At 41.9% G+C, this 14250-nt stretch overlaps 1 protein-coding gene across 2 annotated transcripts in view; it reads left to right on the forward strand.

The window, feature by feature from the left end:
- UQCC1 (ubiquinol-cytochrome c reductase complex assembly factor 1) overlaps window positions 1-14250 on the forward strand; it is a 49938-nt gene that overhangs the window by 10463 nt on the left and 25225 nt on the right. For both annotated transcript variants that reach the window (XM_082491265.1, XM_082491266.1), the window contains 2 exons: window positions 2223-2295; window positions 8351-8408. In XM_082491265.1, coding sequence (XP_082347391.1) covers window positions 2223-2295; window positions 8351-8408 — 131 coding nt within the window. The remainder of the gene's footprint in view (window positions 1-2222; window positions 2296-8350; window positions 8409-14250) is intronic.

The following is a 14250-nucleotide window of genomic DNA, read 5'->3' on the forward strand; positions in this document are numbered from 1 at the left end:
AAATGTTGAGTATTCTTTCCTTAGAGTGTACATTCACATTCTCCCTTCCACTGATGATTTTATAGACTCATGTATTCCGTAATATCTTAGTCTTTCTCTGGACTGAGGAGACTTGGTCTAACTCGTTTCTGTTATTGAGGCACTTTCATATTTTGATTTTTGTTGTGTGTTCTGTATTTCTGTGACAGGAGGGTCTCCCAAATGGACAATAGTGAGATGTGTTATGACTGCTGTTTGAGTTGCTGTTAGGTAGGAGCTGACTAGGGCAGAGTCACAATAGGTCCTCCTGTTTTGCAGTTTTTAAATAGTCCTTTCATAAGGCAGTTGTTAACATTGATTAAATGAGAGCAGTTCTGTAAGAGATGCCTTCAGTTCCTTATGCAGGAGTAAAAGGACAGAGATATGAAATTCATCGTTTTGCTCTGAATTAAGGCACAGTATAAAGGAGTGAGAGGAAAAGGCAGCTTGAATGAAGGGCTAAGCCCAACCGTGCAGGAAATAAAACCTACAGGGTGCTTTGAATATCTGCAAGGCAGAGTGCACCTCTTCCCAGACTGATCTGAAACTGTTGCTGATTGCACCTTGCTTCTCAGAAAGAAAATATAAAGAAAAGATAACTGGCACAGAAGGGGGTTAGGTATTTTGGTTAAAATCAGTTGCTTTTAATCAGGTGATGCTAAACCTCATGAGAGAGTGGTTTCTCTCCCATGTGCTTGTGTACATATTGTTGTAATAAAGATTCTTGTTAGCTCTAAGTGTTGATTCAGAGTTCTCCTTAATTTCTACTCTTTACTGCCTGCTTTTGGCTGGGGATCTTAGGTTTGGAGAGAGTTATTTTGCAGCTAGGGCCCAAGAGACCCAACTTCATTTTTGGCCTTGCCAGTGCTCTCTGTGAGATCTTATGGAAATTTCTTAATATTTCTCTGCTCTTTTCCATTTTCTTCTTATTTCCCCCACACCAGTTCTACACCCTAAAACTTCCATGATTAAATTTCACCAGTTTCTCCAGGGTTATCTGCCTTATTTAAGGGCTGGATTGCAGGGACTTGTTCTTTACAATATGTTTTTAATGTCTAGTAATGCCTGGTCCGGGGCAATGACTGTCACCGGGGAGATCTCTACTCCCAGGCCAGGCAGTGTTTCCTTTAAAAAGGAAACCTTCAGAACTCCAGTAAGCAGTGTGAATTATTTTACTGCAAGAAGTTTAGATGTATACTTGATTTTTGGCAGAAGCCTGAGATTGTTGAATAAGAGAAATAATGGCTAGTGTGTTTCTACAACAGGAGGTCGGTTGAAACTTCCTTATTTTTCTTTTGGTTGGAGGAGACACAAATACTTCTGTAATTTGAAGTGCTGTTTGATGGGCATAGTGCTTATCTCTAGTATAGCGAGCACTGACATGATCCCTAGTATTTGTCAATAAAAAATAAAAAACCCCAAAAGATAAAAGCCAAAACAAAACAACTGAAACACAATGCTGCTTCCTGGCTTAGGTAGGGGAGTGGGCTCTGGAGTTTTTAAATGTTTTAATTTTTCTCCCCGTGGTGTTAGTAAACAGGAATGGCTGACAGCTCTTCTATTTAAGGTCTTTGCTATCAGTTATTGTGCCTTTTGAAGCTTCAGCACATGTATCTTTGTTATAGATGAAGGTGTTTCTGGTGCAGTGGCAGGCCAAGAACAAAATTACAAGTGCCAAAGCACCTGAATATACCTCATGTCATTCATCATTTAGGATTCCTTTCTTACTTGTGAAGCTTAGTTGGTCAGTTTTCATGTTTGTAGGAAAAAAAAGATATTCTTAGGACGTGTCTGGAATGTCACTTCTTTAATACTTAAAACTAGAGGTATACAAAACACTTGGAGTAGTATACATCAATTAAAGTTATTGGAGGAAACCAGGAACTATGAATTGGAATCTTTGGAGTCTCTGTAAGGAAAACCATTTCATTTCTTTTTCTGTAATGACAGTATTATAGGAAACTAGATTTGGAAGGGTATTTAAGAAGCCATTTAATCACTTTTTTGTCTCAAGTCATGATTGATTATATTTGTGTCATTCCTGGGAGATATAATAGTTTAATGTGCTCCTGAAAGTCTCAAGTGATTGTGATTGTCAAAATAAGTCTTTTCAGGAAATGGTAGTGTATGTATTTAGCAGAACCAGTAGTGTTCACTTGCTCTCATGATGAATATTTTAAGTATTGCCTTTTCTTTTTCTTTAGAAAATTAAGGTAGCAGCTTTGCGCATGTACACGTGCTGTGTGGAGAAAACTGACTACGAGGAATTTTTTAACAGTAAGTACTGGACTTGATGGTATTTGGACTACTGTCCCGATGAGAGAACTTCCAATGAAAATGCAGTGGGTATATTTATTTCAATAAATACGACAGCAAAAAGACTTGTCAGACCCTAATTAAGTGTGTGGTCAACTAGAAGCTGACTGGACTACTGCATTCCCTTAAGCTCTGAAGCGGCGAGGGTTCAAGGGCAGACTGGAGTCTGGGATTGTTACATTTTGCAGCGGAGAACAAGAACAAGGATGGGATAGGTAAAACACAGAATGTCCTGGACTTTGAAGAATATTGCCATTTTTATTACCAGGGGTGGGATAAACTAAGAATCCAGGTATCTCTTCCTTTTTACTGTGGTCAGATGGTCTGTGTCATACCCTGTCCCATGACCAGTTGTGAGAAGGTCCGCTATAACTGGGATACAGGTATGAGAACCATCCTCATCCACTGATGCACAACATTTTTATGATACAGGGTCAGTTAGATCACATACCTGTCTCTTCCTCATGGCTGGGGCAGGTTTGGCTAGAACTTAGAGACTTGCTACGTTTTACTGACCATGACAGCATTAAGCCAGGACACATCTGTTGACTGCGTAGAGAGTAGGACTAGAACAAGAGACACAAGTCCCTCCTTGAAGTATATGGGAATAATATTGGCTTGAATTGGCTTTTCCAGGTTGTACACAGTTTTTTAGCCATTAGCTAAAAAATCTGTTGTTGCTTTTATTAGTATCAAATCTGGCTGGTGAATGGAGATGTGTTCTTGAGACTTACGTAAGCTTCAATAATATTTCATTCTTCTGTGAATTATTTCCTATGTCAGTGTGATTTAGCTGGTAGTAAACCCATTGCCTGGATCTGGCCTGTCACCTGAATTCCCAAGCTACCAAATGCTTTCTTACGGCTTTACAATGCACCAGCCCAGGTTGGGGCTGCTGCCGCCACCTCTTGAGAGATCAGCTGAAGGGACATCTTTGTGTGTTCATCTAGTGCAGAGCTTATTGAGGTTGGTTTGGTACATGGTGTTGCTGCTGCAAGATTTTCCAATGGTTTTCAGAAGTTTTTCCAAAACTCTGATGTGGTTTCAGCGGTTGCGGGAGTGAGAGAACTCTCTGAGCAGCAGGATTCATCATTAGTGATTAAAAAATTAGAACCTCATTTTTCCTGTGCACACACCTCGCCCCAGCTGTGTGCCCTCTCAGGCTTTCTCAGTTAAGTTCCCTTCTGTTTGTATTATTTGCCTCTCAAATAGAGGCTTTGCTATTTTTTAACTAGTGTTTCACTATCTCTGCTTAACAGGTTAATTGTACAAAGATACATGAATGCTGCGCTAGATTCAAATTTAAAGGCATTTCAAAACATGTCTGTGCAAAAGATGCTGGCACAGATTTTCAGGCTCAATGCTGAGTAAAATTATTTCAGTTGTATTCTTGATATTGTCTTACTGTTTTAAAGAGAAAATTCCCTGAGCTCCCCCTCGCTTTAAACGTATCACAAACAGCAGGCAGCCTTTCCTTCAAGTTTCACCATTTTCTCCAGAATGTCCTTATTTCTGTTTGTCTTTTTGCTTGCTAGTACAAGTTGTAACCAGTCCATCTCTGAATTTACACCCACAGAAACCTCTGTTAGCATTGACCTGAGACTGTTGTTACATAAGGAACAAGATAGTTTGTTTTGCTGAGATTGACAGAGTGCACGCTGCACCCATTGGTGTTTTAAGAACACCTGTGGTGTTGGGGTCTGTGGTTGTGGTTCCAAAGAAATCATTGCTTTCATATAAAAACAGATATAAGATGTTTCTGTTACTTCTGTCTACTTACAGCTGCAGCTGTTTGGGGGATTAGCTCTAAAATTTACCAGGCGTGTGATCCATGTTTAAAAAGCGGTTCCCCTAAAACGCAGACTGGGTGGGGTGGGCAGGGCAGGAACCTTTTAAATTGATTTTGCCAATGAAGAAGCCTTAGGCTTTGGTTCCATGGGCAGCTGAGTCGAAGCAGTGGCCAAAGGGAAAAGGCTCACTTCCCCATCTTCTTCTGCCGGTGTTCTGGACTGGACAACTATCCCATCCTCCAGTGAACTGCTTAGGTCACTGAAAGAAAACAGCGTGTTTTCTTTATTAACTTGCTGTTTTGCTGTGTTAGTGAATTAAAGTGGCACATGGAAGGGTCTGATGGACAGCAGCTGTAGCATAAAGTAGGTGGCAAGGAGTACAAGATTAGGAGAGGGGTATGTAGCGTGAAGCAAGATACCCAACTTTCAGTTCAATTCACCATGTCTTCATCAAACTAGGTCAGTCAGGAGCTGTTTTTTGCTGTACCGAATTGCTCTTTTTTCAAATAAAGATGGGTATCACTTAAGCCAGGACTGCAGCTCGCTCCCAAGAGAGCAGCCTGGGGGACTAGGAGGAACAGGGAGCACCTAACTCTTATCTCTTTCCCTTGGTGATGCAGCAAGCACAGGTGTCCCTGAGACTGTGTTGATGTGGGTGCTGCCCACCCACATGATGAATTGCACTGCTTAGGAGCCCTCAGAGCAGTGCTGGTGCTGCGTGGGGTCTGGTTCAGGTCTGCCTGAGCCAGAGCTGACTGTGTGTAGACCTCGTGGAGTATTCGTGCATTGCTGCCCCCAGCACTTCTGGCTGTAGCTGCATGGTGTTGAGACATCCAAGTGAACTGCTCAAAGTCAGCCCTGGTCTCTGGAGAGCTTATTAGCCTTTTCTCTGCCACTTGTGAGAGTTGTTAACCTGCTGAGCTGGCCTTGGAAACCGTACGTCCATGCACGTGTAAAACTATTTGTGGGCTCATTAACCCTGTCTGATCAGAACCAGTTCTTCATAGAGCCTTCTTCAGTGTTTCTGGATGTGCTTTTGGGATGTGGTTATGTTATGGCATGAGTAACAACTGCAGTGTGACCTTATGGAACTTGGTATGTGGATTTTGTCAGGTAGCTCTCTGACAGAGGTGACATAGACTGTAGAGACTGGATGGTCTGGTGTTGAGGACTAGGATGACGGTGGCATTTCATGTCTTATAGGCTGTCTTGCTATCTCAGTGCATTTCTGCTGATACCTAGTGAAATTTCTGAGACTTTCCGTTACACAGTATGAGCCCTTTGAACTTCCTTTCTCTGTATTATGCTTTAGAACAGCAGTTTTCAAAACATGGACTATGGATGTGCAAGTCATGAGGCTGCTGTTGTATATAAAGGAGATGTTTTAATTGAGACTCTCTAGTATTATACTGCAGTTAATTTTATTATACCTGCCATTCTGTTGGCTCTTTGTTTTGTGATCATCCGTGGACAAAACTTTAGGAACTCTGCTTTAGAGCCTACATCCCGAATGCCTGTACTGTGCTGCTTTATGGAAAGTTTTAGGACTTCAGCTGTTTCTTCTTTAAAGGAGAACAGAGAAGTAGTAGAGGGAGTAGCAAGATTACTGGTGCCAAGCTTTCTGGGCACAAAGCTTGCAGAGCTTGGGTAGTTCTAACAAAATGAAGGAGGTAGCCACCTGTGCAGAGAGTGTTTCACGTCTAACCTTATACTTGAAAGGTGAAAAGAGCTTTTAGGATCAGGCAGGCGATACTGAGGGCTGAGCTGAAGTTTGCCTGATGAACATGGAGTGTAGGGTTACCTTGAATTCATCTTGAACTGTTCATACTGTTAATTGCTCCACTGTCATGCAGCTGTGGTAGCGAAGAGCTGGCCCTATCGAAACAGCCTTTCAGATGGCTCCCAGTGGGGCTACCAAGCAGCTTGAAAGGGCTGGAGTTTGTCTGCAGGACTCTGGGTTTTTCTGTGTCCTGTGGCCCATCAGGTACCTTCAAGCACTTGCTGCTATCTGTCATGCTCTGGGGAACACTGACATAGTGCACCTGTTTTTTTTTCAGGATGTGGGGATATTATCCCATTGCATCCTTCCTAAAATTGTGGTAGTGGCAAAGATGAACTCTCATGAAAGAAAGTCCACGTTTAAGTTTTGCATCCCTTACCTGATGAATTTTAAGTGCAGAATATGATTTGGAAGAAGAGGTATGTCCTTGTAATCCTGAGCATTCATGTCTCTTACCGTGTGCAGACCTGTGAACAGGATGTGTTCTATGGGCAGAAGAGATTTATTCCCCAGCAGATAGTAATCACAGTAATTCCATAGGTAGCTTTACCATCGCAAATTTTTTCTGTATCTAACTGTATTCTGAAGGGAATAATTTTCTGTTTAATTATAGGATGGATCTTTCTCCCCGGTTAGTTTCCCAGAACGAGGTGTTCCAAACGCCCAAATTTTAGGATTGCATTCTTTGTAAATAGCTGATATCTGAGGGCAAGCATGTTGCTTTAAAGGAGCCATCCCTCTTTTAAATTTACGATGTAGACGGTCCTAATATAGAAGTTAAAAAATGAATTATAAAAATAGAAGTGCAACACTTGGAAAGTTAGAGAAAAAATTCTTCCCTCCTGGGCACTGAATAGGTCTTTAAAAATTTTCCATATTTCCAGTAGTAGAGGTGTGAGCTTTGCTTTCCACTGAAGAGTGATTTCTGTGGTGGGAGACTGATACATGGTAGCTTCTACTTCAGAAACCTCTGTCTGTTGAACTAAGTGTTTTACCCTGAATCTCGCCTGTGGAAAGATTTAGTGAAATGGTTTGATTAATGCAAGCATTGTGTACTCTTGCCCTGTTTAGAGATGTCTTGGCATGCCGTCAGGTCAAAGTAGTCATTTCTAGGCACATGAGCTATTTCTAATAGGAATGAGAGAGCCAAAAGGGGAGAAGGGTGAAGGAAACCTGTGTTTAATCTCCAAACATAGACTGTTAGTGTCTTTATACTGTCTTAGCAGTGGCATAGGTGATGTATGGGCACTGATGCTGAAGCTTGGCAGCTCCTAGGCACTGATGGAGTCATCTCTCTCAGGAGGGAGGAGTAGGGATGATTTGCTTGGTTCTTCTGGTGGTTACCTGACCGTAGTTGGCATATAAAAAGAAAGAGGCTGTGGAAAGTATTGCTTCATGATACAGGTGAATCTCCTTGGTAATACTGGAGAGCCAAGAAGTGTAGGAGTCAGGAAGGGATATATTCAACACAGAAAAGATAAGGTTGACTTCGTTGGGGCACATCGGCCTGGAGAGTCCATCTCTGAATACTCTCTGGCCTTCTTACAGCTCGTTTTGGACAGTCCTGAAGACAAGACCCAGTGCTGGGTAGGCCAAGATGACTGTGCCAGATCCTTCTCACTAGGTACTCTTAAATAAATCTTCTCCAGGAAGTAGATGAAGAGGTGACTTCCTAGGAAGAAGGTTTAAGATTGATGGGAACCAAAGGACAACCAATAGGTCCATGCCTTTCAAGCATGAGGAAGAGAAATATGGTATCTTTGCCCCATAGCCTAAATCTCCAGCCTCGCATCCTAATGGCACATGCAGATGCGTAGCGTGAACATGCATATGGACCAACCATCTGTGGGAAACCCAGTGGCTATCGGAGTAGCGCTAAATCTGGAAACAGGAATTGTTTCTGTGGATGGTTGGTGGTTTTAATCCTAATGTAGAGGCACGGTACGCTGAGTGCTGTGGGTTGTACAGCTGTGTAGTAAATCAGAACAGCAGAATTGGAGCAAAGACCCAGCAAGCACAGTATCCTGCCCCTGGCAGGAGGCAACAGCGCATGTTAAAGGAAGAGTGTAAGAACGGAGCAAAGCATCCATTAATACTCCCCTTTTATTCTCTACTACTTTGAGGCTTCTGGAGCTAGAAGCCACGTGTTTGTCTAATTCTCCATTTTGGATTTTTTTCCCCCCTCTTTGTAAATGTTTTCTAAGTGAATTCTAAACACGTGAAATCTTTTGCAATCTACAGCGTCCTGTGGCTGTGTTTTCTAGAGTTTAAGCACAAGTGTGACAGTAAATGATGTTTGCTTCTGATATGTATGTGCTGTTTAGGGCCAGAAATTAAAATTACTAAAGTGTATTTAGATTTTGGTGTAGTGAATTTTTGTTAGGCGCAAAATGTGATGAAATTCATATTAATATTTAGTTTTTGTGTTTTTCCTCTTCCCGTCAAGGGTGCCAAATGCCCGACACTTTGAATTCATGGTTTCTTGTAGCCCAGCTTCACGTCTGGTAAGTGAAAAATAAAATAGTAATACAGCTATTTTCAGGAAAGAGAGTGTTATGTACCTTAATGTGAGCAAAAGTTGGCTCCATGGTTGTTGATAATGGTTGTTATATTCAATTTACTAATTACTGAATTTTAGCAGTTTTCTACTGAAGAACAAAAAGTCCCATAGAAGCTAGTGTCTGTTACGTCTCTAAATTCCTCAGTAGTGGAATGATCTTTGCCGTGAGTTTTCTAAAAGCCTTGCTCAGCCTATGTGGAAAAATCTTACTTGGGTGTTTTAGGAAAAGTTTAAATTTATGTAGAAGTGGTTTAAATTGGGAGAATTTGTGGTGATTGAAGTTGCTGCTCGTCAGAAGCATTTAACAAATTATAGCATTGGCATTTATTCTTGCACCTCTGAAACGTACATGCAAGTCGGTGAATGCCAGCTTGGCTACATGTAAAAATATTTAACACCTTAAACATTAAGTTTTTGCCTTTTTTCATTTGTGAAAATAGTAGCCAAAAAAATCAGGTTTTCATCTAGCATTACATACTCGTAAAGGTCAGAGGGATGCACAAGGGAGTACAGTAATTTTTGTTAAGTGCCAGATCTTTCAGGAAACTGAAATCCATGGACTTAGGTTCAGCTATTCAAAGGCTGAAAGGAAATTTGTACTGAAATAGCTGCACTTAAGCATAGGCCCCTTATTTCCTTGCCTCCTATATTTCCGCTTCCCTCCTTTTAATTTCCTGTCTCCTCGATATATTGAAAGATGGGGCAGCTCATTTCACTAAAGAATGAATAAATTAGAACCATTGAAATTATAATCAGTTAATTAAGTCAGTGGAATCAAGTAAGGAAGACCCTTGAGATTTGCAGTTTGTTTCTTTCTTACTGTTCCCTGGGGAAAAAAGGCTTAAAAAATTTAATTGATATGCTAATCATTCATAATGATATTTGGAAAACTACTGCAATAAATACTCAAAACCAAATTGTCTGTAAGTACCTGGGCAAAACCAAAGAGGCGTAACATGAATCTGCAAGGAACGCACTTCTTTTCACATCACCTCGATTTTGCATTTACAGGAAAATGTACCCTGTGATATGCAACATCGAATTCAAGATACATAATCTTCTTTCATGACAAGCATAAAAATAAACAAGGGGACTATGATAGAGATTAAACTAGTATGGGATAGACACAAAAATTCGAAGATCGAAGCTACAGTGGAGAAGGCCAAGAATTGCCACGCTTTGAGCCAGTGATGTTAAGGAGACATTTAATGAGGGAAACTGAAGTACTCTTCACATATGGTGGGCAGGTTGACAGCAATACGCTACACAAGCAGGAAGGAACCAAATCCCTCTACTTCATATGACAGCAAAGAAATTTTGAGTGTGGAGGTTCCAAGTTTTATGTGCTTGGCTCCTCCATGTTCCTGGCGGCTTGACCTAAGGAGTGCTGTCAGTCTGGACCACAAATGAGAGATCCACCTTGATATTCTGGGATACGGAGAAGCCCGTGATAGTCCTGCTTACTACCTGGCTCATTGGGAAATGCTGCAGGCTTTACTTGTGATTAGCTCAGTGACCAGGATATAATTCTGCTTTCACAGTCAGGTTTATTGCTATGTTCTCTATGATTCTCTTTCTTTAATCAGTTTGACCTCAGTAAAATGGGAGCAGAACGTTATTGATTCTGCTAGCCCTGGCAAGGTTAAGGACACCCTATCCCTGTCTGAAGGCTCCGATACCTCTCTGTCCTGCTGGACCTTTTGCCTCAGAGGCTAGAAACCTTCCAGATCTGATGGCCAATGACCTGACCATATAGATTCTGATCACCATCTGTTAAAGCGTTCCTGTTCCCCCTCGCAATGCAATCTAGACCACTTTCTGGTGTACTTGCTTCTTCCTTCTTCTTCAGAGTTTTAGTTTCAACTGATTTAGAATGTTTTCTGGAGCTGAAGAAGATAAGAATTTTTCCTAGTTTGGTAAACTCCGCCTCCTCTCTTGCTGTTGTCATTGCCCACCATGTTGTAGTCAACTGTTTCTGTGCTTTTTGCATCCCACCTTTTATAGACTTAAGCTGCTTGTCAGAGCATACATTCCTCTGTTACAGATTCTGGTGGGTCCTCTGTTTGAATCTCTGGCTCTTGTTCCTTCCTGTCTGTGAATAGAGTTTTCCTACTTGCCTCCAGTCGGAAAGGGGGGAAATTCAGGCTCTCGTGTTTAGCCTCTGCGTTTGCTAACTTCTTTCAAGATGACGTTCCTTTAGATACACTCCAGTGCCTTCCAATGCAGTGCTAAAATTACACTTTAGAAAAACAACCTATCAATATTCTTTCCTGAATCTCATGTTTTTATAGACTGTTTCTGTTACTTCACACCTTTGATGTCAGGAGGACTCTTTATGTTTAGAAGTTCAGACTTTTTAGACAATCTCAAGCTGTTCATCTCCACTGCTGGCTTTGCCTTTTCCCACACGGTGGCAGTCTAAATGGAGTATTGGCGGTGTCCAGAGCTGTTATGAAACTATCAAAGAGATGACTTTGGTGACTGTACTAAGAAACGTCTCGGAGCAGGATGTATCACCTAGAGCTCCCTTTGTATTTTCACTACACCAAATATGGTGACATCTCTGAAGTATTTAGGATCAAAATGGAGTGGTGCTACAATTCCTGTCGGGAAAGACTCAAAGACCTGTTGCAAGAATTCATCTGAGCATTGTTTTTTATAAGGAAATCTGCAGTTGAGAAGGTATCGATCAGCCTGAGAGAGTCCAGAGGAGAGCAAGAACCACCAAGTACGCAGAAAACAGTTCCTGCAGGAAAGGATTTCCCAGGTTTGTGTAGAGAAGACTGAGGATATCGTACCATTTTGAAATGAGTTGCTTCAGAAGAAAGGAAATAAACTGTGTTTCGTGGCAGAGAAGGCAGGGAGAAAGGGGTTTAAATTGCATCAGAAGAGTCTTGCTTGAGAGAGATTTTAAGAACAAGTTTATCTGGAACGTTTTAGGCATTTAAATTGTTGATGGTGCCTTAAGATGAGGGAATGGGGTACATGGCCTAAGCAGAGGCACCAGGGGAGAGGAAGACTGCACAGCCAGGCTCGGGTCTGTTAGCTTGTGCCCCAGCAAAGACCTGTATGTGGCTGTAAATCCAGTAGTTGGTGAACTTGCTAGGCTGGGGCACAGGATAACATGCACACCTAACTAGGAAGAGTTCAGAATTCTGCTCGTTACCATAATTCATAGAAGTGTATGTCACAACGTATAGCTGATGAAGAGGTCAATTCAGGAGCTTCCTTCCCCTGTCCCCCAAGTTGTCGGCCATTTGTGAATGTGTTAAACAGAATAAAGCCTTCCGGAATAGCTATTGATACTTGTGGTGTTAAGCCAGAGTAATTTCTCTGAACAGCCCCAGAAACTGTTGCTCTGGAGGACCTGAAGAAGCAGGAATGAGTGGCCAGGTGCAGGGGACAGCGGGAAGCTCCGAGTGGGCTTTGTCCTTAGCAGTGTAGTGCATCATCCCACCTTGATCGCATGGCACTGAGCCACCTCACAACAGCTGTCAGGGTGGTGCCGACTACCACTTCTGGTGTTTAAGCCAGTCTGTTGGTACAACGGGAATACTGACAGAAGCTGTTGTAGCTGAGGCTGTTGTGGGAAACTGCTACATCTCATCTAAGATAGGTCAACTTGTAGGTGCTCCTGTTCCTTTTCAGCCATCCTTTCATACAGTTTTCTTCTAACATAATCTCTCCGCATAACTTAAATACAACATAAATTATCCAACCCAACCGATGTCAGGTAGACAGCTTTCTGAAGTTAGTTTGGAATAATTTTGCTTTCATGGTTTGACGAAGATTAGTCAGTATTTGACTAAACTACAGAACAGATTCTGTAGTGAAACGATAAAAATGTTTCACACTGTGTTGATCTAGTTAGAAGGTTTATAGTCTTTAAAGAGTCTGTGTCTTTTAAACCTCAGACAGCAGGTGTAGTAACAAACTACCAAATTTTCAAATAAACTGCAAAATTCCATGATCTCACTCGTGGTGCTGCAGAACAACTCTGTGACAGCACTATGCATCCAAACACAGAGCCGCCTTTTAGGCTTCGTGGGTAGCAGGTTTTACTCTGAACGCCACTCCAGTCCTGCTCATCAGTGACCAATTGTTGGCTGTTGGGCTGTGCACTGCTCTCTCCTCCTGCTTCACCACCACTGGAGACAGACTGGATAGGAACCAGTATTTATGCTCAGGAGGAGATTTTCTTGCCAAGCCACTCTTACCTTTTTTTTTCCCCCTGAGCTTGCGTATTCAGCAAGAGAAATATAAAAATGCTTTTTTTAGCCCAAAGTTAGTCTTTTAAACTGAGTCTTTTTCTCTTTGACTTGTTAAGAGTGGGTAACAATTTGAGATACAGTACCTCTTACTAATTAAATTTTTCATACAGGAACAAAAGTTTTGAAACTGGTGGAAGTAAGAGAAAAAAGTTTTCAGCTCTTGCTGAGTATGTTTTGTGGAAGGATGGGTACCTGCACAGCTGTTCTCCGAGTCCTGAACCATTGCTTTAGCAGAAAGCTTTGTCATCTTTCTGTGAGCAACATAAGACAGTATCAAGAAATGAATCCTCAGTTGTGTTTGTTTCCTGGGACAGTGATGCTGTTGGACAGATACCGAGTTGTCACTGCCACAATGTAAACCTTGAAAATCCTTACACAGCTCTGTTTCCTGAGCCAGAAATCACCACAGTCTTCCCAACATTCCCTTCACTGACTGCTGCCCTTCCCCTTCTCTACCCACCCTCTACCCAGATTCTCTTGGTCACTCCACCCTTTGATCATAGCTCTGTTTGTCATGCCTCAGTCCCTCTCTCCGGTCTTCTGACCTCGTTCTACCTTCCTTGTGTTGGAGACCGAGCTGTCTCTTCTACGGCCGCTGTCGGTTACGGAAGCTCTCCATCTAGAAATCAGATCCTGCTCTGTGGGCTTTTCTTCTTTCAGTTTTGGTGTCTCAGTTGAAAGGTCCTTGTGTGGTACTTAAATGTATGGTTCTAATCAGAAAAAAGAATGTAGGAGTAAAGCGGTTTTTGTTACCTTCAGTTTGTTTTGTCTCTGTGACTCATCGCTGGCAATAAGTTTCGCTTCCTTTGCAGGTTAAAAAAATACCTTCCCTTTACTAGTCAGTAGACAAGATAGAATCCATCATAAAGATTGACATCTGCCCTTTTACAGGTCAGCGCAACAGACAAGCTTCAAGTGTTTGTTATTCTCCCTGTTGAGCTGTCATTCACAGATCACCCAATAGTTTTAATGCCTGTAGGGAGGCACAGATCTTATGTCCACTGAAGAAATGAACAGATTAATAAAATCATCATTTTTACCTCTTAACTCTTGTGGCACATTCACTGTTGTTTGTATGCAACTGCGTCAAAGCGGCCTCAGGCAGCTCGGCTCTGTTGCTTTAATAAACTGTGAGCGGTTTCCCACCTGTAGTGTGTCTCTGTGCAAAGCAGTGACTTTTCAGCTCTGGTGTTTGAGCATCGCCTTGTCTACAGCAACTCAGTCAATCCTGGATGGGCACTTCTCACCCGTAACACAGGAGCAAAGCTGATCAGGGAGGTAGAGGAGGTGGGACTGGTGATGGGACTGACCTCTTAGCTTAGTGAGGGATTAGCCTGTATTTCAGTTCATGCTCTTTACAGATGTTATAAAAGAGGCAAAATAAAATTTTTGTTCTGATGACTTATTTTTTTAGACAGCACAGCAGCAATGAAGTTTGAATGGCTTTAATGCTTTAAAAAAAAAAAAAGTAAACTGACTCAACCTGGTATTCTCATTAAGATCCCACAATGCACT

Source organism: Vanellus vanellus (genome assembly GCF_965231255.1).
Source record: "Vanellus vanellus genome assembly, chromosome: 15".
Taxonomy (NCBI): Eukaryota; Metazoa; Chordata; class Aves; order Charadriiformes; family Charadriidae; genus Vanellus; species Vanellus vanellus.